The following is a 20,805-nucleotide window of genomic DNA, read 5'->3' as shown; positions in this document are numbered from 1 at the left end:
CCGCTCATTAGTGCAGCGCCGGCCGCACCTCCTCATGCTGACCGCACGCGCACTTCCTGTCAGGAGCGGGGCAATGGCTGTATTACACAGCCGCAGCCCCGCTCTATAACGGCGGAGATCAGAGAAACCTCTCATCTCCGCCGTTATTCCCCCTGAATGCTGCGATCACAGCTGACTGCAGCATTCAGAAGAAAATGAGAAGGGGGGGGGGGGAAGCCCTGTGACGCGATCGAGGGCCATACCATATATGGGCAGACAGCTCAGGGTCTATTGATGGACCCCAGAGCTGTCTTACCATATTTCTTGTTGTTAGGACATACCCAAGTATGTCCTAACAACTGCCTGTGTGCTATCTGTCCACAGGCTAATGTACTGGCACATATCTGATATGTGTCAGTACATTAAAGTTTAAAAATAAAGTAAAAACAAAGTATTGTTAAATTAAAAAAAAAATACACACACCTTTTTTACAATAAACATTAAAATAAGTCTCAATACATAAAATATACACATTCAGTAATGGCGCGCACAACTATTTTTTTGCATCATTTATGATGTGTACGCTGTAAAAAAATTAAATAAACACGGCTTTCATTCACTTATTAACGTGAGGTGCGATGAATTTACCCTCCATGTAGCTCACATTAATAGTAATTAACCCCATCATGTACCTCGCACATTAACCCATTATGACTGAGAAACATGATGGGATTAATTACTATTAATGTGAGGCGAGTTCAAAATTCATCACACGTCGCGCCTCATATCAGAAAACGGAAGATTTTTTTTTATTACTGTTGGCAAAAGTATCGAAATCGCAATACTAAACGAAGTATCGGTATCGAAGTCCAAATTCTGGTATCGTGACATCCCATATATATATATATATATATATATATATATATATATATATATATATATATATATATATATATATATATATATATATATAAATTTTCTTGTTCTCTACTGCCTGAACCTGTCTGCTTCTTATCATAAGGTGTGTCCTATAGTCAAAAAATACGCTATGTATATGGATAATGTCTGATAGAGTAATGAATTTACATTTTACTATACCCAGTGTGCATTTTGTCAGGTTGAGTAATCTTTTTATACATCCCAATTGGTATTCTAGATTTGTTTTTAGATCTGTATAATACAGAAAAGAAACCACTGACTATACAATGTTCCACACAGATGGTCTATAGTCTTAGCATGCGCAGAATGTATTCATTTGTACCTGTCCACGATGCAGAGAAAGCACTTTTCATGTATCTGCAGATACCAGTTAATAGTATTATGCCAATACTTAACATAAGTTCTGACAGGAGAGGGTGGAGGGGGTTAATGAAAATGAGAAAGTGTGAGCAACGAGCCGCGCGCCCGTGACAAGAAATATTAGCACAACTGCATAAAGACAACACAATCCTTTATAAAAAGATTTTATTTCAATAAATAGAACAGTTTAATAAATAAAGATATGTTCCCCGGATAAAATTTAGGGAGCAATGAGAAGGGAAAAGGGAAGGTGGGCATCTTGTTGCTACCCCCTCCCAGGTTCACAGTGTAAATAGGGGATTAAATGCCCGAGGTAAATCAGTCTTCCTCTTGGAAGACTTAAGACACAGATATTAGAATTATTCATGGAAGTAGTGGCAAATGGTCTTCTGTTTCATGCAGATACCTCATTTTCTCACAGTTATATATATATATATATATATATATAAAAAACAAAAGTTGTCACAGCGTTATTGCACATAATTCTTGTTGCAAATAATTTTTTTTTTTAAATCATCTATATATATATATATATATATTTCTCTTTCAACTTCTGCAAGCAGAAGACCCTGGTATTCATGGTTCCTTTTTTATTTTATGATGCAGCCCTGTCCGCCGGCTGAAGGGATTACATTTGTTATCCAGCAGATTAATGTTACGCAATCATTCCACTTTTTTCATGCTAAGCCTATTGGTCAATACACAAATCTTTGTTCTTCGGTTCCAATGCATGAATTCTATATGAAGGGGGAACATAAAACCTTTTTTTTCACACTTAATATGCAAATTAACCCACAATATGGTGAGGACGAACTGCATTCCTGTCTATTCTCCCCAAACTGTCCATAATGTTCTTTTAGTATGTGCATAGCTGTATACAAACTGCATAATCCTAAAAATGAGTGGATGACGGGTGCTCTTCACATTGTTTTTTTTTCTATATTATCAGAAGCTTTTGGATTTATTTTTTTTAGCGGTTTCACTTTTTACAGTAGTAAAATGGGTTCTCTAAGGGTCACTTGAGGAGAATAGGTTATAATGGATGGCACATTGATATATCCACTTGTAGCAAACATAATCTGGATGCTACCAACAAAAACATTTCTACTTTGTCAAGGTGTATTTTTTTAGGATGCCACTACAGTAGTGCCCCACTATTGAGCAGCCATGGTTAAATGCGACTAATAAAAAGGTACGTCAATACAACCATACCCTTCTTTCCTTGACTTTTACAAGCGTATCATTTTTTTAACTCGGAAAAAAAAAAAAAAAGGGAAAAATACCACCTCAGCCTTTTGTCATCCAATAATACTGAGGCTGCAAAATCTAATGTAGGAGGGAAACCTTAGGGTTTTGAGACTGAATTTGCAGTTTTCACTGTGATTGAATAGAAGTCTGATGGGGCCTGAAGCTGCATTTTCTGTGGACACAGAAGCGATTTTCCTGGTAGACCCCGATACCGGATTTAAATCATTTTGGAAGGTTTTGCTGCTTGACTAATCATTTATTACTATGCTACATTAACATTGGCTTCTTCCTTCTCCTATTTTTTTTTTTTGTGTCTTACACGTCACTCTCAACACCTCGGAGTCTGGGTACAAGGATTCTTGGCGTGATGCCTGCATTTAGGTCCGATTCAAACTCCAGGAGTTGCCCCATGAAATTCAGATTGGGCGAGATTATTGGACGCTTCCCCTTCACAAACTTGTAGGCATCTCCCACAGTCATCAGCGTGTGCTTCATCAGGTAGGCAATGACCATAGTGGCAGAACGGGAGACCCCAGCCTGGCAGTGAATAAGCACGCCTTTGCCTGCCTGTTGTGCCTCTTCTACAATAATGAAGAAAAATACAGCAATCTTGGTCAGTTACCAGCAATGCAGTTTCATGAAAAAGCAAATACACAGTTATCTGCTAACATAAAAGGGTTTCCAGAAAGTTATATAACAAGACCGTGTTATATACAGCCCTGTGAATTATAAGGCATGCACGATGGTTCTGGTACATGGTATGAACTCAAATCAAACATGACACAATGGGGCAGATTTACTATTGGTGATGCACCAGAATTCTGACCTAAGTTGCACATTCCTGCTTTTAATTAAGCACAAATCAATTTAGACAAAATTATCTTGCGGCCGAAATACGTTCCGTCCTTTACGGACCGAACATGCTCGTGTGAATCCAGCCTTACAGCCGACACTTCCGGGTAACGAGAGTGATTCCGCTCGTTTAACCAGTTAAACGCCGCGGTCAAAAGTGACCGCTGCATTTAAAATCACTGAAAGCAGGGGGGCGACCCCCCTGTAACCTGTAACGTTCCAACAGATCCCTGGGGCGAGATCCGGGGGTGCCGCTGGTTGGCATGGCAGCCTGGGGGCCGGATGAAGGCCCCGAGGTTCGCCATCTATGTACTTCTAAGAAGCCCTGCCTCCAATATTGTATTGGTGGGGGGGGGGAATAAAACAAACTTACAGCTTTTGGAAGGTGGGGGTGGGTAGGAAAAAACAACAACAACGGCCGAAAATAAGCCGTGTGAACATACCCGTGAGAGCCCAACCGACAATTACATTATAAAGATCCACTCTCAGTCTTGTACTAACTCCAGGTATACTCTACGCATGCAGCCAACCTCTATATAGGCTTGTTAAACTGTCCAAGATTTCTCCCCTTTCAGTATAGAGAGGGATTCTTCTGTACCTTTTACACAGGGCAATTATGGTGTAAAATTTCCCAAATATCGACTAAAAGTTTGCAATAATTGGATAGTGTAAATACAGTATTTGCAGCGATTGCACAATTAGCGAGAAATTGCTCTTTTGTTGTTGATCGAACCTTTGATGTTTTAAAAATCATCATTTGTTGGCGGCACATTATTTAATGTTTTCTTTTTTTACAAATTTATCTTAGGACTAGAGATGAGCGAACTTATGAAAAGTTTGGTTCGGCCGGTTCGCCAGTGTATAACACTGTTTAAAAGCCCTAGAAGCCCTGTATAACACTCTTAGGTCACCCATGAGTGTATCCAAGTACTTTTGAGCTGTCTTTAAGGCAAAGTTAGTGTCAAAGTTACGCCAACATGTATGGCTATAGGAAAACGGATGGGACACGGTGATAACGAACAGAAACCACTGCACTAGTGCATGTTGTATGCATTGTTAAAAAAGGTACAAAAATTAAACATTTTTGGCGGCAGATGCCTGCCAGGGTTCATACATATAAGGTGGTAAAAGAAGAAGCAATGGCTTTTGACAAGCCCTCCAAAAATTTACCCTTTATGGTGGCAGATGCCTGCCGGGGGTTCATCCATACATGGATGCAAAAGCAACAAGCAATGGCTTTTGAGTGCAAGCCCTCCAAAAATTTACCCTTTTTATTGGCAGATGCCTGCCGGGGTTTAACAGTACATGGATGTAAAAGCAACAAGCAATGGCTTTTCACAAGCCCTCCAGGCCTGCTTGTAGCAGACGGCAGTGGAGGTGTATTGCTGGTAGTAGAGGTAGCCAGCGGACAGCACGGGTGGCGGTAGTAGTAGCAGCAGCACATTAAAAGAGACTGGACAGTCACAGGACAAAGTCCTGTGGTGGGGCAGGCCTCAGGCCTGCTTGTAGCAGACGGCAGTGGAGGTGTATTGCTGGTAGTAGAGGTAGCCAGCGGACAGCACGGGTGGCGGTAGTAGTAGCAGCAGCACATTAAAAGAGACTGGACAGTCACAGGACAAAGTCCTGTGGTGGGGCAGGCCTCAGGCCTGCTTGTAGCAGACGGCAGTGGAGGTGTATTGCTGGTAGTAGAGGTAGCCAGCGGACAGCACGGGTGGCGGTAGTAGTAGCAGCAGCACATTAAAAGAGACTGGACAGTCACAGGACAAAGTCCTGTGGTGGGGCAGGCCTCAGGCCTGCTTGTAGCAGACGGCAGTGGAGGTGTATTGCTGGTAGTAGAGGTAGCCAGCGGACAGCACGGGTGGCGGTAGTAGTAGCAGCAGCACATTAAAAGAGACTGGACAGTCACAGGACAAAGTCCTGTGGTGGGGCAGGCCTCAGGCCTGCTTGTAGCAGACGGCAGTGGAGGTGTATTGGTGGTAGTAGAGGTAGCCAACGGACAGCAAGGGTGGTGGTAGTAGTAGTAGCAGCACATTGAAAGAGACTGGACGGTCACAGGACAAAGCCCTGTGGTGGGGCAGACCTGCTTGTAGCAGACGGCACTGGGGGTGGATTGGTGGTAGAAGTAGTAGCAGCAACAACAGCGGCACATTAAAAAAAAAGAGTGGACAGGACAGAATCCCGTAGTAGCAGGCGGCAATGTCAGATCTAATCAGTGGCATCAGGCACAGGGGTTTTAAAATACTCACCGATCCACGCTTGATTCATTTTCAGAAACGTGAGATTTTCGAAGCTGTTGGCGGACAATCTTGTTCGCTTAGGGGTGACGAAGCCCCCTGCCGCGCTGAATACCCTCTCTGACGCTACACTGGAGGGTGGACAAGACAGTACACCCATGGCAAACTGGGCCAGTTCTTGCCAATGATCCAATCTGCTGACCCAGAAGTCCATTGGGTCTGGGATCAGGATTTCTGACGGAGAAAGGGCACAGTCCAGGTACGAGTGAACCTGGTTGTTTAGGTGCTGGACCTGGTGATGGTGAACATCCCTTTGGTGACTACGATGTGTGTCAGGTCGGGGTATTGGATGTAAAAATGTTGTCATATTTTCCAAACTGAATTGGCTGCTGCTGCTGACAGAGGCGGTGGAACGATGAGACAGTGGGGAGCGGAGAGTGGCCCCCCCCGGTCAGACATGCTTGCAGCAGGTGTTTGCCGTTTGAAAGCCTTGACAAGCTGGCTGCATAGCTTCTCTCGATAATAAGCCAATTTTGCCTCCCTCTCGGAAGGCGCAAAAAAACTCCCCCATTCTGGCTTTATACCGAGGGTCTAAAAGTGTGGCTATCCAATACTCATCTCTTTGCTTCATGCTAACAATACGACAGTCAGCGCGCAAGTAACGAAGCATACAGCTCGCCACCCTGGCCAGCGTTTCAGAGGGCCCGGTTAGTTCCATCTCCGCCCCATACTGCCATGGTTGTCCATCATCAAGGTCGTCGTCAGACTCGTCATCACCATCACGGTCATGTTGTGCGGCTGCCTCGTCCCCTATCCCTTCCTGTGATTCCATCTCCAAATCCAGCTCCTCTTCAGGTCCTGTATCCTCATCCTCATACTCCTCAACATCCATAGCCAGATGTGATCCTTCCTCCATCCTTTGCTGAATCATCGCTGTGAGCGTTTGCTCCATAATGAATATCAGCGGCATAACATCGTTCATTCCGCTAGCGTCACGGCTCACAAATCGTGTGGCCTCTTCAGAGGGCCTCAAAACGCGACATGCGTCTCGAACCAGCTGCCAGTGCCTGAGCTCGAAATTACACTGGCTCCAAACGCTGCCCGTCTGCTGCATCAGGAAATCATTCACGGCTTTCCGCTGTTCGTACAGACGGTCCAACATTTGCAGGGTGGAATTCCAGCGTGTTGGAACATCGCAAATCAGGCTGTGTTCTGGGAGATTGTTTTGACGCTGCAAGTCCAGGAGGGCGTGCTTAAATGCATACGAACGTCTAAAGCGAACGCTAAACCTCCTGGACATGGCCAGCACACCCTTCAAACCAACATATGACTTTAAGAAGCGTGTTATGACCAGATTGATCACATGTGCCATGCAAGGAGTGTGTGTCAGGTGACCTAGACACAGTGCAGCCACAACGTTCTTCCCGTTATCAGAGACAATATTGCCCAGTGTGAGTTTCAGAGGAGACAGCCAGCGTGCGATTTGCTCCTTGATGCACAGCAGCAGCTCCCACCCTGTGTGGCTTTTCTCGCCCAGGCTCAGCAGGTGTAAGACAGCGTTGTGGCGCTTCACCTTGCACCTATGAAAAGAGGAGGGAGGAGGAGTGGAAGATACGCTGTGTCCTGTCGGGGACGGGAAGACCTCCATTGAGGAGGAGGAGGATGGTAGGCGCCTGGTGTCCGGAGTTGAACCAGAAAGATACAAGCATGGAGGTGGTAATGCCTGGCATTGCTGCGGTGGTGCATCGGACTGTAAAATATTGACCCAGTGGGCCGTGAAAGACATGTACTGTCCCTGCCCATAGTTGCTGCTCCACGTGTCGACGGTGGCATGTACCCTGCTGCACACGGATAATTGCAAGGACTGGCCCACCTTTTCCTCCACATGCTTGTGCAAGGCAGGGACAGCTGTTTTGGAGAAGTAATGGCGGCTTGATATTTGCCACCTAAGCTGAGCGCACGCCATCAATTGCTTGAAGCCGGCGGAGTCGACCAGGTGGTATGGCAGCGACTGCACCACCAACAACTTAGCCAGGTGTGAATTAAGCCGCACGACAAGTGGATGACTGGGTATATATTGTTGCTTATTGGACAACGATTCCGTAATGGATAACGGACGGGACGTAGGAGGAGCACTAGATGACAGTGAGGATGATGATGATGATGACAACGACATGGTGGATAAGGCCTGGCTACTACTTAGATGACAGGGACTCGGAGCAGCAGCGGCAGAGGGGTCTTCATTAGATGTACATGATGATGGTGGGGCATGTCGATTGTCCCACATGGCCTTGTGATGCCGCTCCATGTGTTTACCTAGAGGGGTAGTTCCTACATTGCTGCCCTGCCCACGCCTTACTTTCTGCTTGCAGATACGGCACTGTGCCATGTTTTCGTCCTCCGGGAAGGTACAGAAAACTTGCCACACGGCAGAGTACCGTAAAGAGGTAGTACCACGTCCACCACCACCACCCGAGCTTGCCCCTTGTCTGGCAGGCTTTTTTCGGGAGGCTACACCAGTAGAATCAGTGTCGCCATCACCGTCTCCTGAGCTGACGCTACCGCTGCAACGTTTTGCAGATTGACTTCTGTCCCTACCTCGGCTTGGTTGTTTATCACTGCCAGTGCCGCCACTACTACCCTCCTCCTCTGACGCTGTCATCATCTCGTCACCTGGTTCCCACGTCCTGTCTAAAACAACATCATCATAGCCCTCCTCATCATTCCCGCCACTTCTGTCACTGTGTTGTGAATGTGATGTGACATCATGGCGGGTTCCATGCCCCCCCTCATTACTGCGTCTGCCACCACAGCTACCACCAACACCCCCACTACCACAGCTATGCGTCTCGGACACCGCTTCTACCTCCACCACCGCCGCAACACACTCCGTTGGCTGACTCGCGGAAAACAAATCATCACTATGTTGTTCAGTATCTTCCTTCGCACCCGAGGAGAGGTCTCTTAGGACTCTCAGGAAAGATGGCTTCCCGCTAGGAAGGGGGAGTGAAGACATAGATGATGGAATGGAAACGCTAGAAATACCCATATTACTACTGTCACTGTGCCAAGGAACTGTAGAGGATCTGGAATCCAACGAAACCTGGCTTGAAGCCAGATAGTCAGAGTCTTCCTGCTGAGATTACCGCGAGCCAGCCAACCAGTCCACAATGGCCGTATTGTCTAAAGTAACCCGCCCACCAGAGGAGATGGACAAGTCTGGCTTGCTGATACTGCTGCTACTAGTGGAACTGGGCACATGTCTTGTGCCACAAATGCTGGTACTGGGTCTGGCACCAACAGATCCAACATTTGGACTGGAAGAGGACATGGCATGGGTGTTTTTTCCTCTACCCCGTCCTTTCACAACCTTTTTTTTACCAGACATTTCACTGCTGGAGTGCAGCAAGTTGAATCAAAACCCCGGGGATGAACCCCTTCTAAAAGCGTATTCACACACTGGCTTGGCAAATGGCAATGAATGAGAATTTCTATCAGCCACTGTGCACTGACTCAGGGAATGCTGGCCCTGGGCGTTGTAGTACTACAAAGGCTGCCTCAGCTGCCTGTATTGCAAGTTGGATGCAACGGGGATGAGCCCCTTCTAAAAGCGTATTCACACACTGGCTTGGCAGATGGCAATGAATGAGAATTTCTATCAGCCACGCCGCGGTGCACTCAGGGAATGCTGGGCGTTGTAGTACTACAAAGGCTGCCTGTCTTGCAAGTTGGATTGTTAGGTTAACCCATGCAACGGGGATGAGCCCCTTATAAAAGCTTATTCACACACTGGCTTGGCATATGGAGAATTTGTATTGCAATTTGGATGTTGATTGTTGAGAGTAGAGTAGACTCCCGCTGTAGTGGATGAGCCCCTTCGATTGCTGGATTCCTGGCTTTTAGATTCCTAAGGGTATGTGCACACACACTAATTACGTCCGTAATTGACGGACGTATTTCAGCCGGAACACCCGGACCGAACACACTGCAGGGGGCCGGGCTCCTAGCATCATAGTTATGTACGATGCTAGGAGTCCCTGCCTCTCTGCAGGACGACTGTCCCGTACTGAAAACATGATTACAGTACGGGACAGTTGTCCTGCAGCGAGGCAGGGTCTCCTAGCATCGTACATAAGTATGATGCTAGGAGCCCGGCTCCCTGCACTGAGTTCGGTCCGGTACTTGCGGCCGAAATACGTCCGTCAATTACGGACGTAATTAGTGTGTGTGCACATACCCTAAAGCTTTCCTTAACTGCACAGAGATGCTATCCCTACAGCTCCTGTCTGTAAAATGGCCGCTGAGCTCCGTGCATAGACTTTTATTGCAGGCTTGAGCCCGCCCCTATGCTGCCTCCCGATTGGCTGGGAGAGCCGTTTCCAAGGCATTATGGGGTAGCCTGATGTCAGGTGATATTGTGAAATCTTCCGTTTTACATCTAACATGTGGCAGGCGCCAAAATGTAGCCGGGTCCGGCCGAACCCGGTGAAGTTTGGATTCGCTGCGAACCGAACTTTTCCCGGTGTTCAGACCGAAACCGGGTTCGGTTGTCCCGGTTCGCTCATCTCTACTTAGGACCCTTAGGCCATGTTCACACACTGTGAATTGGGTCAGTATTTAGGATTCCGTTTGATTGTGCACCTAAATCCAAACAAGAATGCTAGCAATGCATGTGAATGGGTTATTTTATGCCCCATTCAGATGCGGCATAAGAAAAATTAAAAATAAAATCAGCGTGCATTAATGACCGCACCGTGGATGCTATAATCCCCAGCAGGTTCATTATTGATGCGGTTTCCATACTGAAGAGTTGCGGATTAGCTCCATTGATACGCATGGCAACCTGCAGCAAAAATCTGAGTTTCAGATAAAGATTTCTGCAACAAAATTATTTTCCAAATCTGTAGTGGACTGCCAAATGCAAATCCTGCCCGTGTGAACATACCCTGGAACAATTACACAGTAAGGCCCTGTCCACGCAGTTTTTTGCAGGCAGAAAATTCTGCCTGTAAAAATCAGCTCCAGTTTGTTTTTTTTAAGCGGTTTTGCACCAAAGGTGCTGGACACGAATTTTGCCACTTTTTTTTACCTCCTTCAACAGGTAAAGGAAAAACGAGTCAAAAGAACTCTGATGGCCGTTCGCTGCGTTTTTCCCCATCGATTGCAATAGAGTTTGAGGCAGAAAACGCCTCAAGATAGGAAATGTCGCTTCTTTGTCCCACGAGCGCTTTTCAGCTCGCGGAAAAAAAATTAAAAAAAATTCTCCACCTCCCATTGAAATCATTTTGAGGCAATTTCAACCATTTTTTGCTGCGGTTTCCGCAGGAAAAAGATTAAAAAAAAACCTGATCAGGGCCTATTTCATGCAGGATTTATATACATCGAGCCAAAACTAGATCCGTCCATATGAAATCAGGAAAGCCTTTCTCCACAAAAACAAACTAATAAGTAACATTTTTCATTTATAAATGTAAGGCCTCATGCACACGACCGTAACCATGTGCACGGCCGGGGCGGAGTGTCACCCGCAAGCCGCCCGCAAATCGCAGGCCGTGCACACGGCCGCGGCCATTATTTGCTATGAGCCTGGACCGCAGCTGTAATAAGACCTAACCCGTTCTTTCTGCGGTCCGGGCTCCTGGGCCATGCACGGCCTGTGGAAACCACGGTCATGTGCATGGCCCCATAGAAATGAATGGGGACGCAATTCTCCTGTGAATTTTCAGGGGGAATTGCGGCCGCAAAAGCACGTTCGTGTGTATGGGGCCCAAGTAAGGCTCCTTTCAAACTACAGTTAGGCCGGGTTCCCACTTAACGTAAACGCTGCGGAAATTCCGCAGCATTTACAGTAGCGGCAAAATGAATGAGATTTACAAAAAAAAAGAAAAGAAAAAAAAAAAGGGGAGAAAAAAAAAAAGGCAGCGTAAAACGTAAATAAATTGACCTGCGGTACGGAATTTAATTCCATAGCATGTCAATTTATGCTGCATTTTTGTTGACTTTCTGTTGCAGGTTTTTCCTATTAAATTCAATGGGGATTCAAAACCTGAAACAGAAGGTCAAGTGATGCGACTTTGCGGCGTAATCGCAGCGACTACGCCACAAAAATTGCAACTCTAGCAGGGGAAAAAAAAACAAAAAAAAAACCACACACTTACCCAGAACACCCTCTTTGTTACTGCAGTCTGGCCTCCTGCGAGGACGTATCATCCCATGTGACCGCTGCAGCCACTCACAGGCTGCAGTTTCACATGGCCTGCAACGTCATCATAGGAGGCCGGACAGCGCGCAGAGAAGATGGGGGGGGGGGGGGGGGGGTAATTATGAGCGCTCTTTCGCAGCGGAGATTGTTCTAAAAAAATAAATAAATAAAATGTACCACGGATTCCAGGTCAGACGTGCTGCGCGATTTTTACTGAGCGAATTCGATCAGGGGGAACCCGATCTTATAGTACCTTTAGGTCTCTTCTGTCAGAGGAGGAGGCGAACGAGAGTCCAAATGGAAAGCATCGCTTCCGTTAGGATTACCACTGATTTCAATGGTAATTTTGTTTCCGATGCTTTCAGTTTGCTAGGCTTCCGGTTTTTTTCACGGAGGCAAAAGTGCTGCAGACTGCACTTTTGCTTCAGTCAAAAGAACGGAAACCTAGCGAACGGAGGCAAACAGAATCCATTTGAAAAAAAGAATTACCACGGATTTCAATGGTAATTCTAACAGAATTGATGCTTTCCTTTTGGACGCCATCTCTTTTTTCGACGGAAGAGAGCTAAACGGAGTTTAACGGTAGTGTAAACTTAGCCTAACAAACCGCTATAGTTTTAGCAAAATATAGTATCAGTATAAAATCGGATATTTTCAGATCACATTACAGCTGGATCAGAGATACCTTCAAATATCATTCATGTTCAGTACAATTTAAAAACCATTAACAAGAGTATCTAAGAAGACAGCAGCCTAGGTTCTACACATACCCCAGAGGGATGTATGTATGCGATGTACCTAGTGGGTACTGGCACTATGTTCCTGCTCTGTTATTAATAGGCAGCACAGTGTATAATCATAGCCTTGGGGGTACTTTGATGTAATTTGTTTGAGTAGGGGGCACTGGTCTTAGGAATTTTGAGAAACGCTGGTCTAAACGTTTCATCAGATCACCAAATGGGTTTTTGTTTCATAGTATGTCTGTGGGTAAGGTGTATAATCACCATCTATAAGGGGCTGCCCAGTTCAGCACATTATCATTTTGTTTGTATAATTAAAAGTTATAGAATGTTTCAATATATTTTATTTTAATTCCTGACAGTTTTCAGATCTCTGCTTGCTGTTATTCAGTAGGAAGATTCATGGTTTATTCCAGTGGATAAAATTCTGTCTATGGTCATGTGATGGACACACAGGTATTGGGGTCATTAGAAGACACAGCTCTGATACACATACTGTAGCGAACTCTGCATCTGTGTGTCCATCACATGACTAGGAACAGAATTTTAGGCACTGGAGTGAACAATGACTATTTCTACTAAATAACAGCCAAAACAGATCTTGAGAACCGTAAGGAATTAATACAGAAAATATACTGAAAAATTGTATGACTTAATTACAAATAATAACATTCATTTGCTGAAACCGGATAGCCCCTTTAAATATCGCATACAATTTAAAACAGAGAAAGGAATTGGGTTTTATGATAAATTTGACATTCGGAGAATCTCACTTACCAATGAATTCAAAGGCCTCCTCAAAGTACTGACGGAGATCCTGCTTACTATTATCAGTGGCTGGCAATCTTTTGTACCGCAAGGCTCCAGATTCAACATGGTAGAGAGGCAGGTGGGTAGTGACATTCAGGACATGTCCTATGTTTAGAGTTACCATGCGGCCCAAGTCTTGGGCGTCCTTTTCATTGCCCAGATAGAGGAAAGGCAAGATTGAGGTCAATTCAGCCTTTTCAATGTCAGGAGACAATGGTAGAGAAGGAGTCACTTCCGGTTGTATAACACAGTCATCAACAGGAGGTTCAGCCAAAACTGCCAAAAAAATGACATTGTGAAGATATCAAAAACCCTTAAATAAAAGATAATTTTATATATATATATATATATATATATATATATATAGGTACTGGCAACAACTGAATAGATTTACAGAAATGAAGCCATTAGAGGTAAATTAGTGTTAGGGCCTACGATCAGGCAAATACGCGTGCAAACGCTCGTTCCCGATTATTGCCCTGTGTAAACAGGGCAGCGATCAGCCGATGAACAAACAAACACTTATTCGTCGACTAATCAAATCTTTTATGGGACCAGAAAAACGGCCGCTAGTCGGCAGCACATCTCTTCGGGTGAACAGGGATGCGCTGCCGACAAGATGCAAAACGTATGCGGACGAACGTTTGTATTATAGATCGTTCGTCCCCATATATACATTGTTCCGTTTGAATGGAGCAAACACGTGCAATCAAAATGCTATATTGTAGATCAGCGCTCATTTACCGCGCACAATATATGTGTAAAAGGAGCTTTAGAGTAAGGCTCTGTTCACACAATCTTCATGGCTTACATTTACAACTAAACCCTGACAGCTATGCCGGATCCTTACTCAAACGGATACATGTGAATCCGGATGAACCCCATTGACTTCCATTATTTTGAGGATAAGAATATTACTGCAGACTGCGCTATTCTTGGTGTCAAAAATACCGGAAAGCTTGTCAGCCCCCCCATTAATGCACATGAGACCAGAGCCGAAGGCCTCATGCACACGACCGTAGCCATGTGCGCGGCCTTGGATTTTTGGGGGAATTTGGGAATTGCGGCCGCAAAAGCACGTTCGTGTGCATGGGACCTAAGCCCTAACGCACGCGACCGTGTGTGCCGCCCGAGTCTCGTACGTGATCCGTGGAAAGATAGAACATGTCCTATCTTTTCACAGATTGGAGAGTCACCCACTAAAGTGAATGCGTCTGTGAAAACTATCGGATGACACTCGTCGTGTGAAAGAGGGCTAAGAAAGTGTTAACTTTTTTCCCCCAAACACAAAAAACGTTGCCATCTATTGGTATTCAAGAAATTCAGTGATTCTATTGCTTGGATAATGCAGGAAGACACATCAGAAGCACAAAGGTATATACGACGTGTCACCATCAAGACATGTTTCTATAATGTGTCACACAAATAAAAGCAGAGCTCCCTCTCATTTTTTCCTGCTTAGGAGGTGACTTTTTAAAATCAAGTAATAAGTACAGCCGGGTGCTACCCTATTCTCTGTCTCCTCCAACAATTTGCTGCTTGGACTGTATATTATGTCAACTGTGTGTGTACATGTATTAGTCACCATTGTATTACATACGTACGTGTTACATATTAATAATTTCCTCTCTATTAGATGTTTTTTCATTGTGATACACCTGCCTTCTTACCTGTGCATTGCCTAATGAAATGTTGACACTTTCCCCTAAAATCCCCACTACCTTAAAGGGGATGTCCACTTTCTGAAAACGGATGACCTATCCACCGGATACGTCATCAGTATATGATCGGTGCTTGTCCGACATCCGGACCCCATACCGATCCGCAACTCCGGCTGCATCCGTGCACCGGATGCAGTAATTGGAGCCGGAAGCAGATGGCTCCGATCACTGTATAGCGTCCGTTCCACAGAACTGCCGCTATTCTTTTATTAGAGCCAGCTGCTTCCAGCAACATCGCCCGGCGGATCGGTGCAGGGCCCAGGTGTCAGAAACGCACCTATCATATACTGATGACCTATTCAGTGGAGCGGTCATCAGTTGTCAGAAAGTGGAAAACCCCTTTAAGGCCAGGATCACACACCCAGATTTGATGCAGTTTTTGGCTCAGTAATTTGAGCCAAATACAGAAGTGGACACAAAAGAAAGGAGATACAGCAGATTTTTTTTCCTTATATCTTTCCTTCCCTTTAGGCCGGATTTACACGAGCGTGTGCGTTTTACGCAAGCAAAAGGTACATAAGAGCTCCGTGTCTCAGGAGCGTATTATGCGTGGCTGCGTGATTTTCGCGCAGCCGCCATCATTATGACACTCTGTAAACAGAAAAGCACGGTGCTTTTCTGTTTTCATTCATACTTTTTACTGCTGTTGCACGAATCACGCGTGTCCCACGGAAGTGCTTCAGTGTGCTGCGTGTGATTTTCACGCACCCATTGACTTCAATGGGTGCGTAATGCACGAACAACGTACAAATATCGGACATGTCGTGAATTTTACGCAGCGGACACGCTGCGTGAAACTCACGGACAGTGTGCACGGCCCCATAGACCAACATAGGTCTGTGCGAGGCACGTGAAAATCACGCGCTTTGCACGGATATATCACGTTCGTCTAAATAAGCCCTAAGATATACTCCTGGCTTTAGCTAAAAAAAACTGAGCCAAAGACTGCCACAAAAACGTGTGATCCTGGCCTAATTTTGGTGTGAAGTCTAATTTGTTTGTAGAGTTCTTTCAATAGTTTATTCATTAATTCCACAATCTCAATTTCTTAGTAATCCATCCTTATCCGATTTCAACCTACAATGATGGGTATGAAAATGATTAATGGTAACTACTGAAAGGTCTGTAATATTTTGATTTCACTTAAAGACATACGACTGTTCCATTTTTACTGACGGCCACATAATTTTGCTGGCCTTTTGTTAGGGAAGGTCAAACATGCGCCAAGACAGAAAGTGTTAAAAAAAAACAACAAAAAAAACAGATTTATGTACGTTTGCAAGTTACCTCTTCCTCCCACAGAATTTTCTTTTTCACTCACGGGCTCCAGAAGAAGGTATAAGCTTTGCAGTCTTCGATTTGTCCCAACTGGAGACATTGGTGGTGGAGTGGAGGGAGGAGGAGAGCATGGAGGCACAGGATCATCTACCTCCAATCCTTCTAAACCTCTACAGTCCAGTAACAGTGGTGTTCTTCCAAGCATTCCTCCACGTGTCCGAGACATAATTTTCCGTGCCAGCTCATCTGGCCAAATGGCCCGTACACTATAATCATCATCCTCGTCATAGCTTACCCTCGAACTCCCCAAATATTGTGGGTCAAACGTCACAATAGGGTCACAGCTGCAAGAACCCACAGACTTCCTCGGAGGTCGAAGCAGTCGCCAGCAGCCTCGGCAGCCACATTTTAGAGGGTGAAGAGCCCAACGGAAACATGAGGGTGATCGTGGGGAAGGTGATGGAGGTGAACCCCTCCGACGAGAACAAGGTTCCCGTGGCCAGCGGGGAGGTTGGAGTTGGGGTAGTAGTCCAGGCAACGTAAGGTCAGCATGGGATGGTGCCCTATGTCCCAGCTGCAAGCCTCGGACCTCAGGAGCCATTCTTGAATGTGGAGTAGAACGTAATGGAAGAGAGTGAGGACGAGGCAGGGGGGCTGAGCGATCTTCTAGAGGCACAGGGGGCATGTTGCTGAGAAAGAAAAATAAATAAAGAATGATATGTTAACATGTAGCATTGCAGTCTACATGATAAAGACTCAAACAATTGTAATTCAGTAGCTGCTGAAGTGATGGAACCTGCTCCTATGCAGAAAATAATGCTGCATTTCACAGGCACATCAAAATCACTGCAAAAACAGGGGACGGTTAACCCTTCTGTGTGTGGTCTAGAAACCAGTCAGAGATTAGAATCAAACCTACCATCATATAAAAGAAAATGCATGTGAATATAATCTAAATGAAGTACAGCGCTGTTCTCAGTCTATGTCCTCTGCTCATCTGTAGGTCAGCAGTAGATGCCTCTCCTCTCAAACGTGAGCTCCATCTAGATGTACAGATCACCTTCACATAATGTAGGACTCCCACCAAACAATCCAGTCAAAAACCACAATCCCCAAACCATACAGAGACATATAAATCACCTGTGAGAACAAACACATCAACCCCTATATCATGTGTAATATTATATACACACTTATACAGCTACATCATACATCTATGCACTGCCGCACAGTGATGCTATGGAAGTTACCTTTCAATGTATCTAGTGCAATGGGTAATCAATAAACCATTGAGTAATAAAGCCGTATAAGTGACGATAATGACATTGCTGATGATGTATCCACACATATATATATATATATATACACACACATATACACATATAATGACCATTGGCATATATATATATATATATATATATATATATATATATATATATATATAAATTCTCCCGCACTGGTGCTGCAGACATGGAGACTTGGATAGATCGTCTTATATTGTGTACCTTTGTCAGCTGCTTCCCTCCTCGCGAGACACGGGGTGCTGTGTACTTGCCCTCATCTGTGCATGTGTGGCTCCTGAGTGTCAGGTCCTTTGTGTGAGAGCCCGTGCCAGCGTGTGTGGCTGCTGTGTGCACCGGGGACAGTGAAAGATGAGCGATAAGCACCTCCCCCTCCACACGAGATGACATCACCGCCACCCAATCAGCGTTCGTCCATATTGTACACAAAGACAAACCATCCCGCGCTAATTACTACCTCACACATTCTACTGATTATAGGGGAACTGCTACGACAGGCTGATAGCAGACAAAGCGCGGATCAGGGACCCCACAGATAACTGGGGCTCCTTATTGTTTCATAGCCCATGAATGAACCTGAGCTTTTTATATTTTATTCACTTTATATCACTCGAAAACAAGTAAACAGGGTACTAATATATAGTCATACACAATGGACACGTGTGAGAATAGTTTATATTGGTATTTTCTCATTGGCTCCCTCACTGACACATAGTGGGACACTGGATTTTTTTAATGCTCCTGAGAACACCACCACTCTTGCATTGAAAATCACTTAAAAAATACAGTGAAATCCAGTACTCACAGGTATTATCTTCTCATATTGGAGTCATTCACTCTCACTTCTCTTCATTAGGCCCAGACAACCATGACCACTTCTTCCAGCCACGAATCGCCTCTGCAGAATTTGCAACACAAACATCTTTGGCGCCTCAATTTTACAGAAGCCTCCCCACCCTCTACAAAAACACAATTTATAGTGCCGCAAATATAAATAATGCCCCCTCCTAGTGCCCTACACTGTAATAGTAACTCCCTTTATGCCCCACACAGTAATAGTGCTCCTCTTGAATGCCCTACGTAGTAATAGGGCCCCCAAACAGTAATAGTGGCCCCTTTAGGCAGGGGCGTAGCTAGGAGGGGCAGGCAGGGCATCTGCCCTGGGGCACAACTAGGAGGGAATGGGGGAGTCTGGCCAGGCGGCATGGGCAATGTTGCCAACAGTCCCAAATTAGCCTGAACTGTCCCGAATTTACAGAGACAGTCCTGGAAAATTACTTTCCTGGACGTGCTCCGGCATCTGCCATATTCAATTGTATCTACTTCCTCTATGCAGATACAATTGAATATTATGGCAGAGCAGGAAACTATCTGTTCCGTTCTGCCATTCACTTCTCCTGGAGCAGAATACCCGGCCAGAGCGTTGCCGACTCAAATCGGGCAAAAAGTTTTCTCGCCTTTAGCTAGGAGCCTGAACTTTACTACATACAGAATATTGTAATTTATCAACCATGTAAGATTTTCCTTTGTACGGCTATTCCGCTCCTGGAGAAGCCCCTGATGTCACTATCCATATATGGACAGTGACATCAGGGGCTCCTTCAGGAGCAGAATCACCGAACAGAGCGTTGTCGAGGCTATTGTTTCGCCAATATAGTAGTTTTCCCTCCTTTGTACCCCCTCATAAAGTTAATTTCCCATTTGCGTCAATATATGACCCTGGTCCCTCGACGAGCGGATGGGTCCTCAGACTTCATCACGTCACTTGCGTCGGGACGCCGACATCCTCCTTGTCCTCCCGACCTGTAGTAGGCCACAGACCTTAAACAGCCTGTGGAATACAAGAGTAAGCGGCAGGGCAGGTAGCCAATGACTCTCTGCTCCACAGCCAGACAGAAGCATCTTTTGTGCCTGGGCCACCGCAGGATTCTCCAGTCCTTCGGTGGGCCACTTGTGATTAATGTTTTATGTATTGCTATTACACTCTGTACAACCTCACAGCATATGGGCACTAACTGTACCTGCATATGTCACCAATTTCCATATTTTCCACTGGACGGATTGCTTCTAGGGTAGAATATTTCTGTTGTGTGTTCAGAACGTGACAGAGCCAGCAGTGCATGGAGACCAGGTGGCTCCGTACTAGGGAACCGTACAGTCTCCGTAAAGTGACGTATTTGCTCTGTACACGTGGTTCAGCCATCTGCCAAATAAGCGTCAAATACACGCTGTGTAAACTGTTCCTTAAAATACGCCTCATAAGAGCTACACACTGCATTTCCCATTGAAATCAAGGGAAATTGTTTGCAAGCATATTTCAAGTGTATTTCGAAGTGTAATATGAGCATTTTACACTCTGAAATAGGCCTAAAAATAAACCGTGTGAACATACCCAAAGGGCTGATTCAGACGACCGTTCATTGCGTCTGTGCAGGTCGCGTGGTTTTCACGCGGCACGCACATACCAATACAAGTCTATGGGGCAGTACAGACAGTCCATGCTTTTTGCGCAGCGTTTGTCCGCTGCGTAAAAAGCGCGGCACGTTCAATATCTCTGCGTATTTCGCGCATCACGCACCCATTGAAGTCAATGGGTGCGTGAAAACCACGCAGGTCGCACGGAAGCACTTCCGTGCGAACTGCCTATTTCGCGCACCAGCTGTCAAAAGGATGAATGTAAACAGAAAAGCACCACGTGCTTTTCTGTTTACAAACATCCAAATGGCGTGTCATAATGATGGCTGCTGCGCGAAAACCACGCAGCCGCGCATCATAGGATGCTGACTCACGGAGCAGGTAAGTAGCTTTTGTGCAGGCAAAACGCCGCGTGTTTTGCGTGTGCAAAACCGCCACGTTCGTCTGAATCAGGCCTAAAGCTGTCCTTTGGTTTTTGCCACTCAGACATTAACCTATGATATTATATTTAAATTCATCAAAAGGAGAATTCTGGGGTCCCTAACCAATCAAATCCCATCGCTGGTAAACACAGAGGATTAATTATTAATCAACATTCATGGCGTCATGTAGTCCCCATTGCATTGGTGAATTTATTCACCAATGTATCGTACTTATTTAAAAAAATTAGCAAAATTCAAATCGGTCAAAACGTTTTCTCGCCTTTAGCTAGGAGCCTGAACGTTA

General features: G+C 45.3%; 1 protein-coding gene across 1 annotated transcript; it reads right to left on the bottom strand.

Moving 5' to 3' along the window:
* Positions 1–1,426: 1,426 nt before the first annotated feature.
* LOC142660577 (uncharacterized) lies at positions 1,427–17,995 on the bottom strand. The gene is made up of 4 exons (XM_075837205.1): positions 17,869–17,995; positions 16,373–17,052; positions 13,332–13,640; positions 1,427–3,107 (listed from the first exon to the last, which is right to left on the bottom strand). Exons 2-4 carry the CDS (start codon positions 17,046–17,048, stop codon positions 2,842–2,844), a joined length of 1,251 nt encoding a protein of 416 aa, XP_075693320.1. The 5' UTR covers positions 17,049–17,052; positions 17,869–17,995; the 3' UTR covers positions 1,427–2,841.
* Between the last annotated feature and the right edge of the window lie 2,810 nt (positions 17,996–20,805).

The sequence above is a fragment of the Rhinoderma darwinii genome, chromosome 9 (genome assembly GCF_050947455.1).
Source record: "Rhinoderma darwinii isolate aRhiDar2 chromosome 9, aRhiDar2.hap1, whole genome shotgun sequence".
NCBI classification, from domain to species: Eukaryota; Metazoa; Chordata; class Amphibia; order Anura; family Rhinodermatidae; genus Rhinoderma; species Rhinoderma darwinii.
This window is presented reverse-complemented; position numbering and strand designations above follow the sequence as displayed.